The 23,280-nt window shown below is 36.8% G+C and overlaps 1 protein-coding gene across 1 annotated transcript; it reads left to right on the plus strand.

Moving 5' to 3' along the window:
• Nucleotides 1-2,581: 2,581 nt before the first annotated feature.
• LOC127106286 (uncharacterized) lies at nucleotides 2,582-21,906 on the plus strand. The gene is made up of 2 exons (XM_051043590.1): nucleotides 2,582-2,680; nucleotides 21,218-21,906. Exon 2 carries the CDS (start codon nucleotides 21,322-21,324, stop codon nucleotides 21,760-21,762), a length of 441 nt encoding a protein of 146 aa, XP_050899547.1. The 5' UTR covers nucleotides 2,582-2,680; nucleotides 21,218-21,321; the 3' UTR covers nucleotides 21,763-21,906.
• The last annotated feature ends 1,374 nt before the right edge of the window (nucleotides 21,907-23,280 follow it).

A 23,280-nucleotide genomic window follows, 5' to 3' on the forward strand; every position in this document is an offset into this window, starting at 1 on the left:
CATTCTAGTTAGTGAGATTATAAGTCTCCCCTCTTTCATGGTATTATGTGGAAACGTGGCCTTTTGTCCTTCCTTTGGAAGATGTCTTGGTTCAAGGATCCATGCTTGTGATAAGTGGGTTGAGTGTTCTCCAAAGAATGTCTTAAAATGAAAAGCAAAAGAAAACAATACTAACCTCTAACTTATTAACAACTATATTTTAATTTCAAGCCATTTACTTTAATGTCATTTAATTCTTGCCTTTATTCATTCGCCATTGTTCATATCATTCTAATTGTTTATGTTAATGCAATTTTCACTTTGTCCATTTGGACCATATTGTGTGATACTTCTTGTTGTATATACTTTTCTTGTTTGTGTGGTATTTGACTATTAATGTACATAATAACAACAAAAACCCTAAAAAAACTTTTGTATGGACTGTTGGCTTGATCTTGGACAAATGGACTTAGAACTTAGGCAACATTCCTATGCTAAAGGACTTGGCCAATGCCAACTTTCTGTGAAACCAAGCGCTTACAATTTGAAACTTCATCCGATACATCATTCAAGATCCCTCTGAGTTCATCTGCAACATGATCATTGTGTAGCTGTTATTTTGAACCTGTGACTTGTGGAGTTCATCTGCTACATGGACTATTTTTGAAGAAGATCATGGAATGGCTAAAGCTTGGATGTGGCTATCTTTATTTGATGCTTTTTCTCTTCAAGATAATATAATTGTGCATTTTATGTGTTGCTTGATTCTAAATGTCCAAGGGAATTCTGGGTTTCTATTGACATTCTTGTCTATTGGATTGCTACTCATTTGGTCAGATCTTTTCAAGTCTCAAATTTTAATTTTGTGCATAGGATTAGTCTCTTCATCTTCTCCCCCATTTATTTAATTTCAAAATATCTTCCTCCCTTTTCAAAATCTTCTTTGATTGAACTTATTTTGTTCTAAACTTTGACCACTTTGCAAAAGATAGAAACTTTGGCCTTATGCCATTGTATTTTCAAACTTCTTTTCTTAAATCAAATTTGTAAATAAACTTAACTATACTTGACTTAAACTTTCAAAAAGCCAAAAAAAAGAACTAACTCATTCAAACCTGTCATACCCCGATTTTGGTCCTGAATTTTTTCCATTTTTTTCATTTTTATTTGGCACTTGGCCTAAAGTTCATTTGCATACATTCATGACCAAAGGCAACCGACCATTCCCAAATCCATATTTTTGTTACACATTGGTCATTGTTTAGGCCTTTTTGATCATGGTGCTTTTGATTATAAAATGGATTTTAATTATTTGACTTTTTAATTTTCAATTTGATTTTAATTTCGAATTAAGTTTAATTCCAGATTTCAATTTAATCTTAATTGTTTATTTTACTAATGATTCAAACTCTAATTGATTTTAATTTTCAAATAAATGTTAGAATTGATATCAAAGTAATTTTAACAAATTATAGATTAATTTGATTTTAATTTGGTTTTTACTGATTTTTTATTATTATTAAATTGATATTTAAATTAGTCTTGGATTATTTCTAAAAATCCATATCCATTTTATAACCAAACACCCATTTCAAATCAAGGATTAACCAAATTTTCATCCATTCATTAATACCATACATTCATTTTCAATTTCAGACTATAAAAATTACAATCCAAATTCACACGGCCTATGATCATATTCCGAACCACAATAGCTCCATGTTAACATCCATCCTACCACAATCGTAACAGAGCAACATTAAGTCCATAGAATTTCAACATTAACAAGCCAACACTCCTTATTAACCAATAAGCCTTCAAACGACCTTCATTCTGACCTCACGCAACTGAGGAACATTTTCTAACTTACCAAAAACCTACACAAAACAAAACCTTCCAACCACTTCAATAATATAAATTATAACATGAATATACACTAATAGAGACGAGAAAACAACCAAACAAGCAGTTGTGGAAGGCAGTGGGGGATTGTTTCCCACGTGTAGAGAATCTAAAGATGAAGTTAATTTATTCCTTGGAAATGCCGGTACGGTAATGCGTCCTTTGACGGCAGCCTTGGTTGCTGCAGGTGAATGTCTGGATCTATTAGCAGTCAATACCTAACTGTTTTGCTTATGACAGCACCATTGGCTCTTAGCGACGTTGAGATTGAGATAATTGATAAATTGATTTCGGCTCCGTATGTTGAAATGACTTTAAAGCTGAAGGTGATGCTTCTAGCGCCAGTTACTTCCTAGCCGGTGCAGAAGTTACCGTTGGAACTATCACGGTTATAGGTTGCGGGACGAGCAGTTTACAGGGAGATGTAAAATTTGCTAAAGTTCTTGAAGGATGGGAGTTAAAGTTACGTGGATAGAAAACAACGTCACAGTTACCGGGCCTCCACGAGATTCTTCTGGTCGGAAAGTGTTGCAAGGCATTGATATCAATATGAACAAGATGCCAGATGTTGCCATGACACTTGCTGTTGTTGCTCTATCACCAAGCCTCGTTTGAGCCAAAACCTGCAGCGGAAACGTGTTACAAAAGTATAACCAACCATACAACCAGTTTCACAGAAGAGCATAAAAAAACCAGTTACCCCTTAAATCTTCTCCATGGACTGGTCATGCAAGCGATGATAAAAATCTTGTGATAAGCTTTTCTGATGATGACAGTGGTAGTAGTGACTTTGAAAAAGGTACTGCTTTCAGTTTGGAAAGAACTGTCAAGCGACCTAACTCATCCTTGGAATATTCAAACAAGTTACAGTTACCACAAAATAGTAGAAGTTTGCAGAAGGAAATGCCCAAGAAATTGCCTTCTAATCATACAATTATCTCATCAACCACCAAGATTCTTAGTTTAAATTCTAAGGGGGCTGGATCCTGGTCATTGGGACAAGGATCACGAGCTAGAAATTTCAGTATAATGAACAGAACTTTAGCTAGCCGAGAGCGTGGACGTGACCAAGGAGCAGTATCAAATGACAATAAACTTCAGGATTTGCGGCATCAGATTGCACTTCGGGAAAGTGAACTAAAGTTGAAGACATCCCAGCTAAGTAAGGAGTCTGCTTTAGTTTTGGGTATGAATCAGAATGCCATGAGCCTTAAGAATGACAAAACTAAGAAAAACCTTCCAGTTTCATCTGGAGCTGCACAATTGGAGCCAAAAGAACCAGATAGGAAGCGCATGAAACTTGACACAATTCATGATACCCCTCAAGTTGTTGGTGGTCAGCAAGTTCCTGTTGTAAAGTCTATATTACCATCAAAAGATTCTCCGTGCGGAAACATTTGTCCTCAGGAGGGAAACATGGTTGATCATAACCAGAAAGAGATTCCATCATGTAGAGGAGAGTCAACAATCATCAAATCACAAAGACAACCTGACAATCATCTTGGCAACCCATTACAAATTATGCCTTGTAAAGCAAGAGAAGGAGGCTCCAATAATATACAACTGAGCGAACAACACCAACCAACTGAAGGAACCAGTTTCAACTCCCTCTCCATAACCTGTAACAGAAACACAGGTTCATCGTATAGTTAACATTCCAGAAATGGTAGAACCTATGTTACATGAACAATGTTGCATTTACAAGGTTCCTAACCATCTTTTGAAGTTGAATGAAGAAGCTTTTACCCCAAAGTTTCACTGCAGTAAAAAAATGTACAATTAGCCAAAGCGTTAAAATTTCAAGAAAATACCCAAATTGGCATTAAGACAAAACGAAGAAGAAAGCATGAGTTCAGAATACCATTTTCGAGTCTAACATCAAGTAGGGCAATCCCAACTGAGCACATCAAAAGGAGTTTGCAGAGACACCTGTTTTGATGCAGAAGCCAATCCCAAACCCTAACTGCAGAACATAAATAGAGAGAAGGGAATCAGTGAGAAGCAAGAGGAAAAACCTTGGAGGCGACCACAAACGAAAAAAAACCCTAAAATCGGCCAAACAAAAACCTAACCTTTCGGAAGCAAAGCTTGATTTTGTTGACGGCGGGAAGAACCTAGCAAAGAGAAGAGGATTAAGCTCACTGTCACCACCGAAGGTGAGCCGTGTTATTCAATTCTCTTCTGGAAATCATGGTTTTTTTGTGTTTAGGTTGAGAGAGGGAGGCGCGAGTTCGAGAGTTAATAGGAAAGAGAGATGCGGTCGAGTTTTGGTATGAGCGAAGACTGAGATTGAATCGTTGAGGGTGAGAGAGAGATTCGTGGAGAATGGGTTGTGAGAAAGACGCGATTGAAGAGTTTGAGGGAGGTGTGAGATAGAGAGAGTCTAAGAACGAAGGTGAGGATGGAGGATGACTGAGTTCACTTTTCCTTTTTTTTTTTTTTTTATTTGCTCTTTATTAAGCAGACAATTAAATCCCACTAAGTGACCGTTTAGATTTCTCAATTGGTCATTAACTGTGTTTTGTTGGTATTAGTTTTAGTTAAATGCTAGTTTGTGTTCCCAATCCTTAATATTTTGAACCCTGCAGCCAGGAAGATAGGGTCACCTTTTGGGATTCCTCCATTTTATTTTAATTAATCATCCATTAAATAGACCACCCCATTTTTATTTTTATTTTAATTCATACTTTAATTTATTCTGGTTTAATATCTAAGTTGTTATTAAAATTATAAATAATCATAAGTGGTCTAGCGGAGAGAGGGTAGTTCCATGGTCTTTAGTGGAGTGGGTTCAATACCCATATATAGCATTTAATGTCTTTTAGCATTTTTTTTTATGTTTATGTTTTATTATAATTTCTCCTATACTCATAGTTTCATTATTGTTTAATAACACAAATTTGATTTCTTTTAATTTCATCATCCATTCAAAACCGCTTTAAACTATGAAAATCACACTTTTCTCGATTCAATGTCGAGCCCATTTCCATACCCCTTGTAAGTCGATTGCTTTTAAGCATCGCCATCAACCTCACATAGCTTACTCTTGGGCTTTCTTACAATGAGCCAATTCTCTTGCACTTACACTCATACATTGCATTATTTGTTGATTGGGCCCGATTTAATTATTTCATGATTTTTGAATCCCCATTTGACAAAATGTACCCCACTCCCCCGATGTGTAATAATTTTGTACTGTTTTATTTCTTTATTTGTTTGACTGTTTAGTTAGATACTAATACAAGAATAAAATCAACCACTTCCAAAAGATCAAAAATAAGGACTCGATCCAACGTCGAGTATTTTCTCAATAAACAAATCAATTCATTTCTCCCTCATATTCTATTCCATTTCTTTCAAACTTTCATCAAACGCTTGATTCAACGTCAAGCCAGTTTTATTAATAAAAACTCAAAAAATATTAATTCATAGTTAAGACCTTTTCAATAAGATGGAAGTGGAACGTGGTGTATACCGTGCACTCCTGAGATTAAGATTCGAGATGTATGCCTCGCCTATCTTAACTCTCGCCATCATCCAAATTTATCCACTTTGTTTTCTCTCAAACACTCATTCAAATTTCTCTTAAACGTCCATCAATACTTGATCTAGGGTCAAGTCATTTTCACAATAAAACTCAAAATACCTAATTCTTATTTAACACTTTTTCAATAAAGGTGGAAATGGAACATGGTGTATACCGTGCACTCCTGAGATTAAGATTCGAGACGTATGTCTCGCCTATCTTGGCTCTCGCCATCATTTAAAATTGTCAATGCGGTTTCTTCAAACCCTTTCTCAATCAAATTCCAAAAATACTTAATTCCTATCTTAACCTCTTTCAATAGAGATGGAAATGGAACATGGTGTATACCGTGCACTCCTGAGGCTAGGATTCGAGATGTATATCTCGCTCATCCAAGTTCTCGCCATCACTCAAAATACATCCAACCAATCAAAAACCTTTTTTATAAATGAAAGATATATTGTCTTAAGGTGATGCAAAACAATGTTTCGGCCACGATTGTTGAGTAGAGATAAATGACGCTTTTCCGAATGTAGATTTATAAATCCGTTCGATGTGTGGTATGCGTCCACTCCTCATCTGTTTTGGGTAAAACAATGTTTTCGTCGATTAATACAGTATAGCTTTCGCTAAAATCGACCAATAAACAAACATTTTTCTACCCAGAACTACGTAAGCCTTGATTTCTCTTTTGAGATATGTAGGAGCAGGATTTTTAAATCTTGCCAGGCCCACTAATAAAAAACTTAGGTTTAGTCCTTCGTCAAAAATCCAAAAACATTTTCCTCTCTTTTACTCTTTCTTTCCCACCTAATAATTCGAAAAGCCTAATATTTCAACTAACACTAACGCACACAACTAACCTAATGGTTCCCGTTGAGTACAACGGATGTGAGGGGTGCTAATACCTTCCCCTTGCGTAATCGACTCCCGAACCCTGATATTGGTTGCGATGACCATATCTTATCCTTTCATTTGTCTTGAGTTTTATCGATATTTCCCCTTTCCTTTTTAGGAATAAATAAAGTTCGGTGGCGACTCTGTTCGGTCCATCATTACGAGCGTGCGATCGCGCTTCGCTTTGAAGTCGTATCCCCATTTTTTCGAGGTGCGACAGATGGCGACTCTGCTGGGGAGATGGCAAATCCCTAAGTGAGTCAAGCCTAGTTAGGACGTTTGTGTGCCTTTGTTTGTTTAATTATGTGGCTTTTCCATTATTTATTGATTTTTAATATCTTTATTGTTATATTGATATTTGTTGTATATTGGTTCCACCGTGTTGGGCACTTGGATCTTGATTGCAAACCATGTGGGAAAGACTCTACACCCGAGTCTAGAGTGAAAAAAAAAACAAAACATAAGATAGGACGATGGTTGAGTAGTACGAACTCCCGAGGTGAATACTTCGTAAGAGTCGGTACGAGAACCTCACTTAGAGTAGATTCTTTTGCAAATATTGTCGCCCGAGGTGTATACCTCGTAAGCTTCGATGTTTCAAAAGGGTCCATGACTCTAAGAACCTTTTAGAACATTGAACCTTTGGCCAACTAGAAATGATGGTTGCGTAGTGTGGATTCCCGAGGTGGACACTTCGTAAGAATCGATACGAGAACCTCGCTCAGAATATATTCCTAGATGGAGTTGATGACCGGAAAGTATTTTCCGTAAGCGTCAAACAGTCTTTTGAATCCATGACTCTGAGTACCCTGTCTAGAACCGAGTCGATGGTTGCGTAGTGCGGACTCCCGAGGTGAATACTTCGTAAGAGTCGGTACGAGAACCTCACCTAGAATAGATTCCCTTGATGGAGTTGACGACCGGAAAGTATTTCCCGTAAGCGTCAAACATTCTTGTGAATCAGTGACTCTGGGGATCCTTTGTAACAAAGCCCTAGACCATACCCGGTGAGAACCCCGTTTTGGAAAAGCAATCAAATTTATCAGTACCTCGGACTTTTGAACCCGTGTACTAAAAAAAAAAAAAAAAAAAAAAAAACACACAAATATGCATGGCTTGCATTGCATTCATTCACATTTCATTGCATCCGCATCTCATCATAACGCATGTCATTTTCCAGACAAAATACAAAAAAAAACTCATTCATCCTTTGTCCATGATCAGCAAAGTGATTCCTAACACGCGTTTAGAACAAAGAACCATGTCTCAAGATATGATGGACGAGCTAAGGAAAAGTCAAGAAGTATTGAAGGAGGAACTTAATCTTTTGAAGAGCCAAATGAGATGGGTCTTGGAAACCCTGCAAGTCTTGTTGAGAAAAGAGGGTCACCCAATATACACTGCTGCAACAAAGAGAGCTACTACCCCACATCCATCTGGTGTTACCCCAAGTCAAGGGAAATTCTATGTGGCAACTCCTCATTTACCAGTATATGGACCTCCCTCAAGACGTCATCATCAACATCCTCTGGCTATTGCTCCTCAAAGTCACCAAAGCCAGGTTCAGAGCAAAAATCAGAATCAGAACAAGAGGAACAAGGATCACAATGACTCGATTCCGGTACCATATAGCAAGCTCTACCCGCAACTGATCCAAAATGCTTTGGTGACCCCTAGAGCTCTCACACCTGTGTCACCATACCTGCCATGGTACAATCCAAATGCAACATGTGAATTCCATAAAGGGGCATTGGGACATGACCTGGATTCTTGCTTAGCGCTAAAAGCCTTGGTACGGGAACTCATTAATAAAAAGAGCTTAGTCTTTGAAGAAGATCACCCGAAGATCAAGTGCGGATACCATACTGGAACAATGGGGAAAGCCATCTCGAGGTAGTCTCATGGCAAGTTGTTTTCAAACCCACTTTCAAGGTGAACATTTTCAAAGACCCAACAGACTGGGGCAAGATGAGCCACAGAGGGGCAGAACCTCTTTCTTCGTGCTTTCGAACTGCTCAAACAAATTCTGCCATACGTCAACAACTATTTAGTTTAAGACGAGTGCCCAAAAAGTATGCTAGCACGATTCATTAATCCTCCAAAAGGATCCATTGGCTAAGCTGTGGCTATTAAACTGGATAGAATCCTCCTTTGACAACATCTATCATAAAATATTTGGTTGAGTTCTCGGTGTTGAGGAATCATGAGCTTCCATAAAAAGCCTTTACAAACTCCCAGTCTGCCCAGTGTCAGCATTCTCATAATCATGATCATTCATATATCATGCATAAAAGGGAATTAAAATCATGCATAGCCAAAATGTACTTCGTTTCTCATTTTGCATTGACCCCGGTCTTGTTGTCGATCCAAGATCCTTTGACCTTTGATTCCAGTTTATATTTGGTGCCCTTAAACCAACATCCGGTTTTCGCAATCATTTTCAAATCCAATTTTTGTTCAATACCATTCAAGTCATATATGAACCTGTTGTGAACCCTTTATTCCATTATCAGGTCAGATATGAACCTGTTGTTCAATACTATTCAGGTCATATATGAACCTGTTGTTGAGCTTTATTCCAGTGTCAGATCATATATTAACCTGTTCTGAAGATTTTTTTTCTCTATTTGTTCAATACTATTCAGGTCATATATGAACCTGTTGTTGAGCTTTATTCCGGTGTCAGGTCATATATGAACCTGTTCTGAAGATTTTTTTTCTCTGTTTGTTCAATACTATTCAGGTCATATATGAACCTGTTGTTGAGCTTTATTCCGGTGTCAGGTCATATATGAACCTATTTCTGAAGAGTCTTTCTCTGTTTGTTCAATACTATTCAGGTCATATATGAACCGGTTGTTGAGCTTTATTCCGGTGTCAGGTCATATATGAACCTGTTCTGAAGATTTTTTCCCTATGTTTGTTCAATACTATTCAGGTCATATATGAACCTGTTGTTGAACCTTTTTCCAGTGTCAGGTCATATATGAACCTGTTCTGAAGATTTTTTCTCTGTTTGTTCAATACTATTCAGGTCATATATGAACCTGTTGTTGAACCTTATTCCAGTGTCAGGTCATATATGAACCTGTTCTGAAGATTTTTTCTCTGTTTGTTCACCATACCTGTGTCACCATACCTGCCATGGTACAATCCAAATGCAACATGTGAATTCCATAAAGGGGCATTGGGACATGACCTGGATTCTTGCTTATCGCTAAAAGCCTTGGTACGGGAACTCATTAACAAAAAGAGCTTAGTCTTTGAAGAAGATCACCCGAAGATCAAGTACGGATACCATACTGGAACAATGGGGCACTCCATCGAGGAATGCAAGAGTTTTAAGCTCAAGCTGCAAGGATTGATTGACATAAGGTCACTAACACTCAAGGAGGAAGGCTCAGGTACATATACCTTGATTTCTGAGCCAGGTAATGAGAAAGGGAAAGGACCCTTGAGACCCCTCAAGGTTTTGTACCACAAGGAAGATGTCAGGGATGTGGCTAATGAGCTATCATTGTTTCCTGGTAAGAGCATTGAGATACCGTCTTGGATTTCCAATGTCACGACCCATACCAATGAAAGAAAAGGAGAAGTGAGTAGTGGATCCAAGAAGGTTGCGTTCAACGATGAGATTGAAGGAAAAGAATTTGAAGATCATCATGCCAATGTCAAAAAGCTTATTGATCCCAACCTTCAAGTTTGAAGAAGTCAATTCCCTAAAGCTGGCAATCATTTGGCTGTCTCAGCATTTCTTTTGTAGTTTCCTCGCATGTTGATTGTTAATTGCTTTTAAGCATTGTTGTTTTCTTTGAATTGGTAAGATTAATGAAATGTTTATGCATCTTTTGAATTAATCCATTCGTATTCACTCGTTTTTCATTCATGTTAAAAATAAAAATACTCCTCTCATTCACTTTTGTTTATCAAACCTTTGTGTTAACAAAGATTGGAAGGAGGATGATGAAAACGAAACACCTGAAATTGGTGTGGTATGCTTTTGAGTAAAACCTTGTCGATGATGTAAGGCATTGTTTCAAATCCCCAAACACTGAAGAGATAAGGAGTTAATCCCTAGTCAACCACTTTGAGCCTAGAAGTTGGTGTTTGTTTCGGATCTAAAACCCTTAATCTTAACCTGGGGCAGGGTAGTTGTGTTAAGATAGTTTGATCATGCATTCGATCTTTCAAAAAAATCGTCCATATGAACACCCTCCAATTATGTTCAACCACATGTTATCCTTCGCACACATGTTGAAGTGTCGAAGAAGTTGAGAAAAGATAAAATTAGTGTTGGTTGATCCTCATCCACCAATAATGTGGCAGTCACACGCATAAAAAAAAAGATTGAAAAAGTCTGCTAAGTCAAACACCACAAAAATGACTTAGGCAAAATTAGGGATAAAGAAAATCAATCAAAAGAGGTCACCAAAATCCTCAACAAAACAAAAAAAAAAAAGGTGACTGCCATTTCAAGAAAATTCGTCTTGAACCCTCATCACACCTTCGAACCCTCTTGGAAGTCGAATGCGTGTATTGAATTAACTGAACATAGGAACTGGAGATCATCAAGAAGAAGGGGTGGGTAAAAATAAATTTTGAGCCTTATATCCTTTTGTTTCAAAAAACCGTGAACCAGCCCAGGTTACAACCCTTAAAAGACCTAATTGAGGCAGGGTTTATTTTGAAAGCATACTATAACAAGTTTGTGTTAACTTGACTCCAAACGATTTTTGTTAATCATTTGATGACACCAACTTGCATATTGTGAGTGATTAGATCACCATTGTGTTCTTATCAACGACTCATTCACTGTATTTCACCCATTCATATCAATAAACTTCGAGTTCAAATTTTTGCATAAACATTGCAGTAAAATTACCATTTTTTGAATGCACAATCTTATTTGCGAGTCAACACTTAGCACCAAAAAAAAATTCCAAATACAATTGAGGAGCTTGATAAAGTGAAAGAAGTCTAGTCAGGGGAAAATCACTTTGAGCATTAGTTAATTCGAGCTAATCACCCTAAGGGTCATCTCGCCAAAAGTAATTTGCTTCAAGACTTAGACTGGGGAAAGCCACCTCAGAGCTCAATAAGTCCAACTATCCAAAGGACAATCAACCAAGAGTCTGCCATTCCAACATTTGGTTAGTCAAGTTCATACCACTGCAAGTTTCAAACACTTGGGGCAAGCCATCTCGAGGTAGTCTCATGGCAAGTTGTTTTCAAACCCACTTTCAAGGTGAACATTTTCAAAGACCCAACAGACTGGGGCAAGATGAGCCACAGAGGGGCAGAACCTCTTTCTTCGTGCTTTCGAACTGCTCAAACAAATTCTGCCATACGTCAACAACTATTGAGTTTAAGACGAGTGCCCAAAAAGTATGCTAGCACGATTCATTAATCCTCCAAAAGGATCCATTGGCTAAGCTGTGGCTATTAAACTGGATAGAATCCTCCTTTGACAACATCTATCATAAAATATTTGGTTGAGTTCTCGGTGTTGAGGAATCATGAGCTTCCATAAAAAGCGTTTACAAACTCCAAGTCTGCCCAGTGTCAGCATTCTCATAATCATGATCATTCATATATCATGCATAAAAGGGAATTAAAATCATGCATAGCCGAAATGTACTTCGTTGCTCATTTTGCATTGACCCAGGTCTTGTTGTCGATCCTAGATCCTTTGACCTTTGATTCCAGTTTGTATTTGGTGCCCTTAAACCAACATCCGGTTTTCGCAGTCATTTTCAAATCCAATTTTTGTTCAATACCATTCAGGTCATATATGAACCTGTTGTGAACCCTTTATTCCATTATCAGGTCAGATATGAACCTGTTGTTCAATACTATTCAGGTCATATATGAACCTGTTGTTGAGCTTTATTCCAGTGTCAGGTCATATATGAACTTGTTCTAAAGATTTTTTTTCTCTGTTTGTTCAATACTATTCAGGTCATATATGAACCTGTTGTTGAGCTTTATTCCGGTGTCAGGTCATATATGAACCTGTTCTGAAGATTTTTTTTCTCTGTTTGTTCAATACTATTCAGGTCATATATGAACCTGTTGTTGAGCTTTATTCTGGTGTCAGGTCATATATGAACTTGTTCTGAAGAGTCTTTCTCTGTTTGTTCAATACTATTCAGGTCATATATGAACCTGTTGTTGAGCTTTATTCCGGTGTCAGGTCATATATGAACCTGTTCTGAAGATTTTTTCCCTATGTTTGTTCAATACTATTCAGGTCATATATGAACCTGTTGTTGAACCTTATTCCAGTGTCAGGTCATATATGAACCTGTTCTGAAGATTTTTTCTCTGTTTGTTCAATACTATTCAGGTCATATATGAACCTGTTGTTGAACCTTATTCCAGTGTCAGGTCATATATGAACCTGTTCTGAAGATTTTTTCTCTGTTTGTTCAATACTATTCAGGTCATATATGAACCTGTTGTTGAGCCCTTATTCCATTGTCAGGTCATATATGAACCTGTTCTGAAGATTTTTTTTCTCTATTTGTTCAATACTATTCAGGTCATATATGAACCTGTTGTTTAGCCCTTATTCCAGTATCAGGTCATATATGAACCTCTTCTGAAGATTTTTTCTCTGTTTGTTCAATACTATTCAGGTCATATATGAGCCTGTTGTTGAGCTTTATTCCGGTGTCAGGTCATATATGAACCTGTTCTGAAGTTTTTTCCCTTTTGTTCAATACTATTCAGGTCATATATGAACCTTTTGTTGAGCTTTATTCCGGTGTCAGGTCATATATGAACCTGTTCTGAAGTTTTTTCCCTATGTTTGTTAAATACTATTCAGGTCATATATGAACCTGTTTGTTGAGCTTTATTCCGTTGTCAGGTCATATATGACCCTGTTCTGAAGTTTTTTTCCCTTTTGTTCAATTCTATTCAGGTCATATATGAACCTGTTGTTGAGCTTTATTCCGGTGTCAGGTCATATATGAACCTGTTCTGAAGAGTTGTTCCCTGTTGTTCAATACTATTCAGGTCATATATGAACCTGTTGTTGAGCTTTATTCCGGTGTCAGGTCATATATGAACCTGTTATGAAGATTTTTCTCTGTTTGTTCAATACTATTCAGGTCATATATGAACCTGTTGTTGAGCTTTATTCCAATGTCAGGTCATATATGAACCTGTTCTGAAGATTTTTTCCCTATGTTTGTTCAATACTATTCAGGTCATATATGAACCTGTTGTTGAGCTTTATTCCAGTGTCAGGTCATATATGAACCTGTTCTGAAGATTTTTTCTCTGTTTGTTCAATACTATTCAGGTCATATATGAACCTGTTCTGAAGATTTTTTCTCTGTTTGTTCAATACTATTCAGGTCATATATGAACCTGTTGTTGAGCCCTTATTCCATTGTAAGGTCATATATGAACCTGTTCTGAAGATTTTTTTTCTCTGTTTGTTCAATACTATTCAGGTCATATATGAACCTGTTGTGGAGCCCTTATTCCAGTGTCAGGTCATATATGAACCTGTTCTGAAGATTTTTTCCCTATGTTTGTTCAATACTATTCAGGTCATATATGAACCTGTTGTTGAACCTTATTCCAGTGTCAGGTCATATATGAACCTGTTCTGAAGATTTTTTCTCTGTTTGTTCAATACTATTCAGGTCATATATGAACCTGTTGTTGAACCTTATTCCAGTGTCAGGTCATATATGAACCTGTTCTGAAGATTTTTTCTCTGTTTGTTCAATACTATTCAGGTCATATATGAACCTGTTGTTGAGCCCTTATTCCATTGTCAGGTCATATATGAACCTGTTCTGAAGATTTTTTTTCTCTATTTGTTCAATACTATTCAGGTCATATATGAACCTGTTGTTTAGCCCTTATTCCAGTATCAGGTCATATATGAACCTCTTCTGAAGATTTTTTCTCTGTTTGTTCAATACTATTCAGGTCATATATGAGCCTGTTGTTGAGCTTTATTCCGGTGTCAGGTCATATATGAACCTGTTCTGAAGTTTTTTCCCTTTTGTTCAATACTATTCAGGTCATATATGAACCTTTTGTTGAGCTTTATTCCGGTGTCAGGTCATATATGAACCTGTTCTGAAGTTTTTTCCCTATGTTTGTTAAATACTATTCAGGTCATATATGAACCTGTTTGTTGAGCTTTATTCCGTTGTCAGGTCATATATGACCCTGTTCTGAAGTTTTTTTCCCTTTTGTTCAATTCTATTCAGGTCATATATGAACCTGTTGTTGAGCTTTATTCCGGTGTCAGGTCATATATGAACCTGTTCTGAAGAGTTGTTCCCTGTTGTTCAATACTATTCAGGTCATATATGAACCTGTTGTTGAGCTTTATTCCGGTGTCAGGTCATATATGAACCTGTTATGAAGATTTTTCTCTGTTTGTTCAATACTATTCAGGTCATATATGAACCTGTTGTTGAGCTTTATTCCAATGTCAGGTCATATATGAACCTGTTCTGAAGATTTTTTCCCTATGTTTGTTCAATACTATTCAGGTCATATATGAACCTGTTGTTGAGCTTTATTCCAGTGTCAGGTCATATATGAACCTGTTCTGAAGATTTTTTCTCTGTTTGTTCAATACTATTCAGGTCATATATGAACCTGTTCTGAAGATTTTTTCTCTGTTTGTTCAATACTATTCAGGTCATATATGAACCTGTTGTTGAGCCCTTATTCCATTGTAAGGTCATATATGAACCTGTTCTGAAGATTTTTTTTCTCTGTTTGTTCAATACTATTCAGGTCATATATGAACCTGTTGTGGAGCCCTTATTCCAGTGTCAGGTCATATATGAACCTGTTCTGAAGATTTTTTCTCTGTTTGTTCAATACTATTCAGGTCATATATGAGAATGTTGTTGAGCTTTATTCCGGTGTCAGGTCATATATGAACCTGTTCTGAAGTTTTTTCCCTTTTGTTCAATACTATTCAGGTCATATATGAACCTTTTGTTGAGCTTTATTCCGGTGTCAGGTCATATATGAACCTGTTCTGAAGTTTTTTCCCTATGTTTGTTCAATACTATTCAGGTCATATATGAACCTGTTTGTTGAGCTTTATTCCGTTGTCAGGTCATATATGAACCTGTTCTGAAGTTTTTTTTCCCTTTTGTTCAATTCTATTCAGGTCATATATGAACCTGTTGTTGAGCTTTATTCCGGTGTCAGGTCATATATGAACCTGTTCTGAAGAGTTTTTCCCTGTTGTTCAATACTATTCAGGTCATATATGAACCTGTTGTTAAGCTTTATTCCGGTGTCAGGTCATATATGAACCTGTTCTGAAGATTTTTCTCTGTTTGTTCAATACTATTCAGGTCATATATGAACCTGTTGTTGAGCTTTATTCCAATGTCAGGTCATATATGAACCTGTTCTGAAGATTTTTTCTCTGTTTGTTCAATACTATTCAGGTCATATATGAACCTGTTGTTGAGCTTTATTGCAGTGTCAGGTCATATATGAACCTGTTCTGAAGATTTTTTCTCTGTTTGTTCAATACTATTCAGGTCATATATGAACCTGTTGTTGAGCTTTATTCCGGTGTCAGGTCATATATGAACCTGTTCTGAAGATTTTTTCTCTGTTTGTTCAATACTATTCAGGTCATATATGAACCCGTTGTTGAGCTTTATTCCGGTGTCAGGTTATATATGAACCTGTTCTGAAGATTTTTTCCCTATGTTTGTTCAATACTATTCAGGTCATATATGAACCTGTTGTTGAGCTTTATTCCAGTGTCAGGTCATATATGAACCTGTTCTGAAGATTTTTTCTCTGTTTGTTCAATACTATTCAGGTCATATATGAACCTGTTTTTGAGCTTTATTCCGGTGTCAGGTCATATATGAACCTGTTCTGAAGATTTTATCTCTGTTTGTTCAATACTATTCAGGTCATATATGAACCCGTTGTTGAGCTTTATTTCGGTGTCAGGTTATATATGAACCTGTTCTGAAGATTTTTTCCCTATGTTTGTTCAATACTATTCAGGTCATATATGAACCTGTTGTTGAGCTTTATTCCGGTGTCAGGTCATATATGAACCTGTTCTGAAGATTTTTTCTCTGTTTGTTCAATACTATTCAGGTCATATATGAACCCGTTGTTGAGCTTTATTCCGGTGTCAGGTTATATATGAACCTGTTCTGAAGATTTTTTTTCTCGGTTTGTTCAATACTATTCAGGTCATATATGAACCTGTTGTTGAGCCTTATTCCAGTGTCAGGTCATATGTGAACCTGTTCTGAAGATTTTTTCTCTGTTTGTTCAATACTATTCAGGTCATATATGAACCTGTTGGTTAACCTTATTCCAGTGTCAGGTCATATATGAACCTGTTCTGAAGATTTTTTCTCTGTTTGTTCAATACTATTCAGGTCATATATGAACCTGTTGTTGAGCCCTTATTCCAGTGTCAGGTCATATATGAACCTGTTCTGAAGATTTTTTTCTCTGTTTGTTCAAAACTATTCAGGTCATATATGAACCTGTTGTTGAGCTTTTATTCCAGTGTCAGGTCATATATGAACCTGTTCTGAAGATTTTTTCTCTGTTTGTTCAATACTATTCAGGTCATATATGAGCCTGTTGTTGAGCGTTATTCCGGTGTCAGGTCATATATGAACCTGTTCTGAAGTTTTTTCCCTTTTGTTCAATACTATTCAGGTCATATATGAACCTTTTGTTGAGCTTTATTCCGGTGTTAGGTCATATATGAACCTGTTCTGAAGTTTTTTCCCTATGTTTGTTCAATATTATTCAGGTCATATATGAACCTGTTTGTCGAGCTTTATTCCGTTGTCAGGTCATATATGAACTTGTTCTGAAGTTTATTTCCCTTTTGTTCAATTCTATTCAGGTCATATATGAACCTGTTCTTGAGCTTTATTCCGGTGTCAGGTCATATATGAACCTGTTCTGAAGAGTTTTTCCCATTTGTTCAATACTATTCAGGTCATATATGAACCTGTTGTTGAGCTTTATTCCAGTGTCAGGTCATATATGAACCTGTTCTGATGATCTTTCTCTGTTTGTTCAATACTATTCAGGTCATATATGAACCTCTTGTTGAGCTTTATTCTAGTGTCAGGTCATATATGAACCAGTTATGAAGATTTTTTCTCTGTTTGTTCAATACTATTCAGGTCATATATGAACCTGTTGTTGAGCTTTATTCCGGTGTCATGTCATATATGAACCTGTTCTGAAGATTTTTTCTCTGTTTGTTCAATACTATTCAGGTCATATATGAACCCGTTGTTGAGCTTTATTCCGGTGTCAGGTTATATATGAACCTGTTCTGAAGATTTTTTCCCTATGTTTGTTCAATACTATTCAGGTCATATATGAACCTCTTGTTTAACCTTATTCCAGTGTCAGGTCATATATGAACCTGTTCTGAAGATTTTTTCTCTGTTTGTTCAATACTATTCAGGTCATATATGAACCTGTTGTTGAACCTTATTCCAGTGTCAGGTCATATATGAACCTGTTCTGAAGATTTTTTCTCTGTTTGTTCAATACTATTCAGGTCATATATGAACCTGTTGTTGAGTCCTTATTCCAGTGTCAGTTCATATATGAAACTGTTCTGAAGATTTTTTTTCTCTGTTTGTTCAATACTATTCAGGTCATATATGAACCTGTTGTTGAGCCCTTATTCCAGTGTCAGGTCATATATGAACCTGTTCTGAAGATTTTTTCTCTGTTTGTTCAATACTATTCAGGTCATATATGAGCCTGTTGTTGAGTGTTATTCCGGTGTCAGGTCATATATGAACCTGTTTTGAAGTTTTTTCCCTTTTGTTCAATACTATTCAGGTCATATATGAACCTTTTGTTGAGCTTTATTCCGGTGTCAGGTCATATATGAACCTGTTCTGAAGTTTTTTCCCTATGTTTGTTCAATATTATTCAGGTCATATATGAACCTGTTTGTTGAGCTTTATTCCGTTGTCAGGTCATATATGAACCTGTTCTGAAGTTTTTTTCCCTTTTGTTCAATTCTATTCAGGTTATATATGAACCTGTTGTTGAGCTTTATTCCGGTGTCAGGTCATATATGAACCTGTTCTGAAGAGTTTTTCCCTTTTGTTCAATACTATTCAGGTCATATATGAACCTGTTGTTGAGCTTTATTCCAGTGTCAGGTCATATATGAACCTGTTCTGATGATTTTTCTCTGTTTGTTCAATACTATTCAGGTCATATATGAACCTGTTGTTGAGCTTTATTCCAGTGTCAGGTCATATATGAACCTGTTATGAAGATTTTTTCTCTGTTTGTTCAATACTATTCAGGTCATATATGAACCTGTTGTTGAGCTTTATTCCAGTGTCAGGTCATATATGAACCTGTTCTGAAGATTTTTTCTCTGTTTGTTCAATACTATTTAGGTCATATATGAACTTGTTGTTGAGCTTTATTCCGGTGTCAGGTCATATATGAACCTGTTCTGAAGATTTTTTCTCTGTTTGTTCAATACTATTCAGGTCATATATGAACCCGTTGTTGAGCTTTATTCCGGTGTCAGGTCATATATGAACCTGTTCTGAAGATTTTTTTTCTCGGTTTGTTCAATACTATTCAGGTCATATATGAACCTGTTGTTGAGCCTTATTCCAGTGTCAGGTCATATATGAACCTGTTCTGAAGAGCCGTTCTCTATGATTGTTTCAGTGTTGTCAAGTCATATATGAACCTGTTGTTGAGCTTTCATTCTAGTATTACCAGGTCATATATGAACCTGTTGATACACTCTTCTTGAATTTTTCTGAGTTTGTTAGGTCATATCTGAACTTGTCGTCAGAACTTCTTGATATTCCCCAGCATTGTCAGGTCATATATGAACCTGTTGTAGAAATTTTCATATTCAGGCTTAGTAAGTCATATGTGAACTTACTACCGAAATCTCTTGTATTCTAAGTACTTCTTATCAAATTCCACTTCGATTACTCCCCTGTGTGTGTTTGACTCTCCAGCAGGACTGTTTTCCCCAGCAAAGTTGTTTTTTACCATTTGTCTGTCTCCCTGTGGGTCATCAGCATACCCCACAGTTTGGTCTGTCTAGTAGCATCTCCTGTTAAGGGCCCACCATACCCCTAGCGGATGAAAATTACAAAAAAAGAATCATGCATCCATGCATATCATATCATGTCATATCATATCATATCACATCATGTCATAGGGATTCAGGATCAAAATCCGGGTCTTCTTAGTATTTAACCATCTCCCACTATGATCATATGAAGAGTGTCCTGCTTCATATTTCTATAGTTGAAGACGCTTAAATAGGGACAACTGTCATACCCCGATTTTGGTCCTGAATTTTTTCCATTTTTTTTCATATTTATTTGGCACTTGGCCTAAAGTTCATTTGCATACATTCATGACCAAAGGCAACCAACCATTCCCAAATCCATATTTTTGTTACACATTGGTCATTGTCTAGGCCTTTTTGATCATGGTGCTTTTGATTATAAAATGGATTTTAATTATTTGACTTTTTAATTTTCAATTTGATTTTAATTTCGAATTAAGTTTAATTCCAGATTTCAATTTAATCTTAATTGTTTATTTTACTAATGATTCAAACTCTAATTGATTTTAATTTTCAAATAAATATTAGAATTGATATCAAAGTAATTTTAACAAATTATAGATTAATTTGATTTTAATTTGGTTTTTACTGATTTTTTATTACTATTTAAATTAGTCTTCGATTATTTCTAAAAATCCATATCCATTTTATAACCAAACACCCATTTCAAATCAAGGATCAACCAAATTTTCATCCATTCATTAATACCATACATTCATTTTCAATTTCAGACTATAAAAATTACAATCCAAATTCACACGGCCTATGATCATATTCCGAACCACAATAGCTCCATGTTAGCATCCATCCTACCACAATCGTAACAGAGCAACATTAAGTCCATAGAATTTCAACATTAACAAGCCAACGCTCCTTATTAACCAACAAGCCTTCAAAGGACCTTCATTCTGACCTCACGCAACTGAGGAACATTTTCTAACTTACCAAAAACCTACACAAAACAAAACCTTCCAACCACTTCAATAATATAAATTATAACATGAATATACACTAATAGAGACGAGAAAACAACCAAACAAGCAGTTGTGGAAGGCAGTGGGGGATTGTTTCCCACGTGTAGAGAATCTAAAGATGAAGTTAATTTATTCCTTGGAAATGCCGGTACGGCAATGCGTCCTTTGACGGCAGCCTTGGTTGCTGCAGGTGAATGTCTGGATCTATTAGCAGTCAGTACCTAACTGTTTTGCTTATGACAGCACCGTTGGCTCTTAGCGACGTTGAGATTGAGATAATTGATAAATTGATTTCGGCTCTGTATGTTGAAATGACTTTAAAGCTGAAGGTGATGCTTCTAGCGCCAGTTACTTCCTAGCCGGTGCAGAAGTTACCATTGGAACTATCACGGTTATAGGCTGCGGGATGAGCAGTTTACAGGGAGATGTAAAATTTGCTGAAGTTCTTGAAGGATGGGAGCTAAAGTTACGTGGACAAAAAACAGCGTCACAGTTATCGGGCCTCCACGAGATTCTTCTGGTCGGAAAGTGTTGCAAGGCATTGATATCAATATGAACAAGATGCCAGATGTTGCCATGACACTTGCTGTTGTTGCTCTATCACCAAGCCTCGTTTGAGCCAAAACCTACAGTGGAAACGTGTTACAAAAGTATAACCAACCATACAACCAGTTTCACAGAAGAGCATAAAAAAAAACCAGTTACCCCTTAAATCTTCTCCATGGACTGGTCATGCAAGCGATGATAAAAATCTTGTGCTAATCTTTTCTGATGATGACAGTGGTAGTGGTGACTTTGAAAAAGGTACTGCTTTCAGTTTGGAAAGAACTGTCAAGCGACCTAACTCATCCTTGGAATATTCAAACAAGTTACAGTTACCACAAAATAGTAGAAGTTTGCAGAAGGAAATGCCCAAGAAATTGCCTTCTAATCGTACAATTATCTCATCAACCACCAAGATTCCTATTTTAAATTCTAAGGGGGCTGGATCCTGGTCATTGGGACAAGGATCACGAGCTAGAAATTTCAGTACAATGAACAGAACTTTAGCTAGCCGAGAGCGTGGACGTGACCAAGGAGCAGTATCAAATGACAATAAACTTCAGGATTTGCGGCATCAGATTGCACTTCGGGAAAGTGAACTAAAGTTGAAGACAGCCCAGCTAAGTAAGGAGTCTGCTTTAGTTTTGGGTAGGGATCAGAATGCCATGAGCCTTAAGAATGACAAAACTAAGAAAAACATTCCAGTTTCATCTGGAGCTGCACAATTGGAGCCAAAAGAACCAGATAGGAAGCGCATGAAACTTGACACAATTCATGATACCCCTCAAGTTGTTGGTGGTCAGTAAGTTCCTGTTGTAAAGTCTATATTACCATCAAAAGATTCTCCGTGCGGAAACATTTGTCCTCAGGAGGGAAACATGGTTGATCATAACCAGAAAGAGATTCCATCATGTAGAGGAGAGTCAACAATCATCAAATCACAAAGATAACCTGACAATCATCTTGGCAACCCATTACAAATTATGCCTTGTAAAGCAAGAGAAGGAGGCTCCAATAATATACAACTGAGCGAACAACACCAACCAACTGAAGGAACCAGTTTCAACTCCCTCTCCATAACCTGTAACAGAAACACAGGTTCATCGTATAGTTAACATTCCAGAAATGGTTGAACCTATGTTACATGAACAATGTTGCATTTACAAGGTTCCTAACCATCTTTTGAAGTTGAATGAAGAAGCTTTTACCCCAAAGTTTCACTGTAGTAAAAAAATGTACAATTAGCCAAAGCGTTAAAATTTCAAGAAAATACCTGAATTGGCATTAAGACAAAACGAAGAAGAAAGCATGAGTTCAGAATACCGTTTTCGAGTCTAACATCAAGTAGGGCAATCCCAACTGAGCACATCAAAAGGAGTTTGCAGAGACACCTGTTTTGATGCAGAAGCCAATCCCAAACCCTAACTGCAGAACATAAATAGAGAGAAGGGAATCAGTGAGAAGCAAGAGGAAAAACCTTGGAGGCGACCACAAACGAAAAAAAAACCCTAAAATCGGCCAAACGAAAACCTAACCTTTCGGAAGCAAAGCTTGATTTTGTTGACGGCGGGAAGAACCTAGCAAAGAGAAGAGGATTAAGCTCACTGTCACCACCGAAGGTGAGCCATCTTATTCAATTCTCTTCTGGAAATCTTGGTTTTTTTGTGTTTAGGTTGAGAGAGGGAGGCGCGAGTTCGAGAGTTAATAGGAAAGAGAGATGCGGTCGAGTTTTGGTATGAGCGAAGCCTGAGATTGAATCGTTGAGGGTGAGAGAGAGGTTCGTGGAGAATGGGTTGTGAGAAAGACGCGATTGAAGAGTTTGAGGGAGGTGTGAGATAGAGAGAGTCTGAGAACGAAGGTGAGGATGGAGGATGACTGAGTTCACTTTTCCTTTTCTTTTTTATTTATTTTTATTTGCTCTTTATTAAGCAAACAATTAAATCCCACTAAGTGACCGTTTAGATTTCTCAATTGGTCATTAACTGTGTTTTGTTGGTATTAGTTTTAGTTAAATGCTAGTTTGTGTTCCCAATCCTTAATATTTTGAACCCAACAGCCAGGCGGCTAGGGTCACCTTTTGGGATTCCTCCATTTTATTTTAATTAATCATCCATTAAATAGACCACCCCATTTTTGTTTTTATTTTAATTCATACTTTAATTTATTCTGGTTTAATATCTAAGTTGTTATTAAAATTATAAATAATCATAAGTGGTCTAGTGGAGAGAGGGTAGTTCCATGGTCTTTAGTGGAGTGGGTTCAATACCTATATATAGCATTTTATTTCTTTTGACAAAATGTACCCCACTCCCCCGATGTGTAAT

This window comes from Lathyrus oleraceus, chromosome 7 (genome assembly GCF_024323335.1).
Source record: "Lathyrus oleraceus cultivar Zhongwan6 chromosome 7, CAAS_Psat_ZW6_1.0, whole genome shotgun sequence".
Lineage (NCBI taxonomy): Eukaryota > Viridiplantae > Streptophyta > Magnoliopsida > Fabales > Fabaceae > Lathyrus > Lathyrus oleraceus.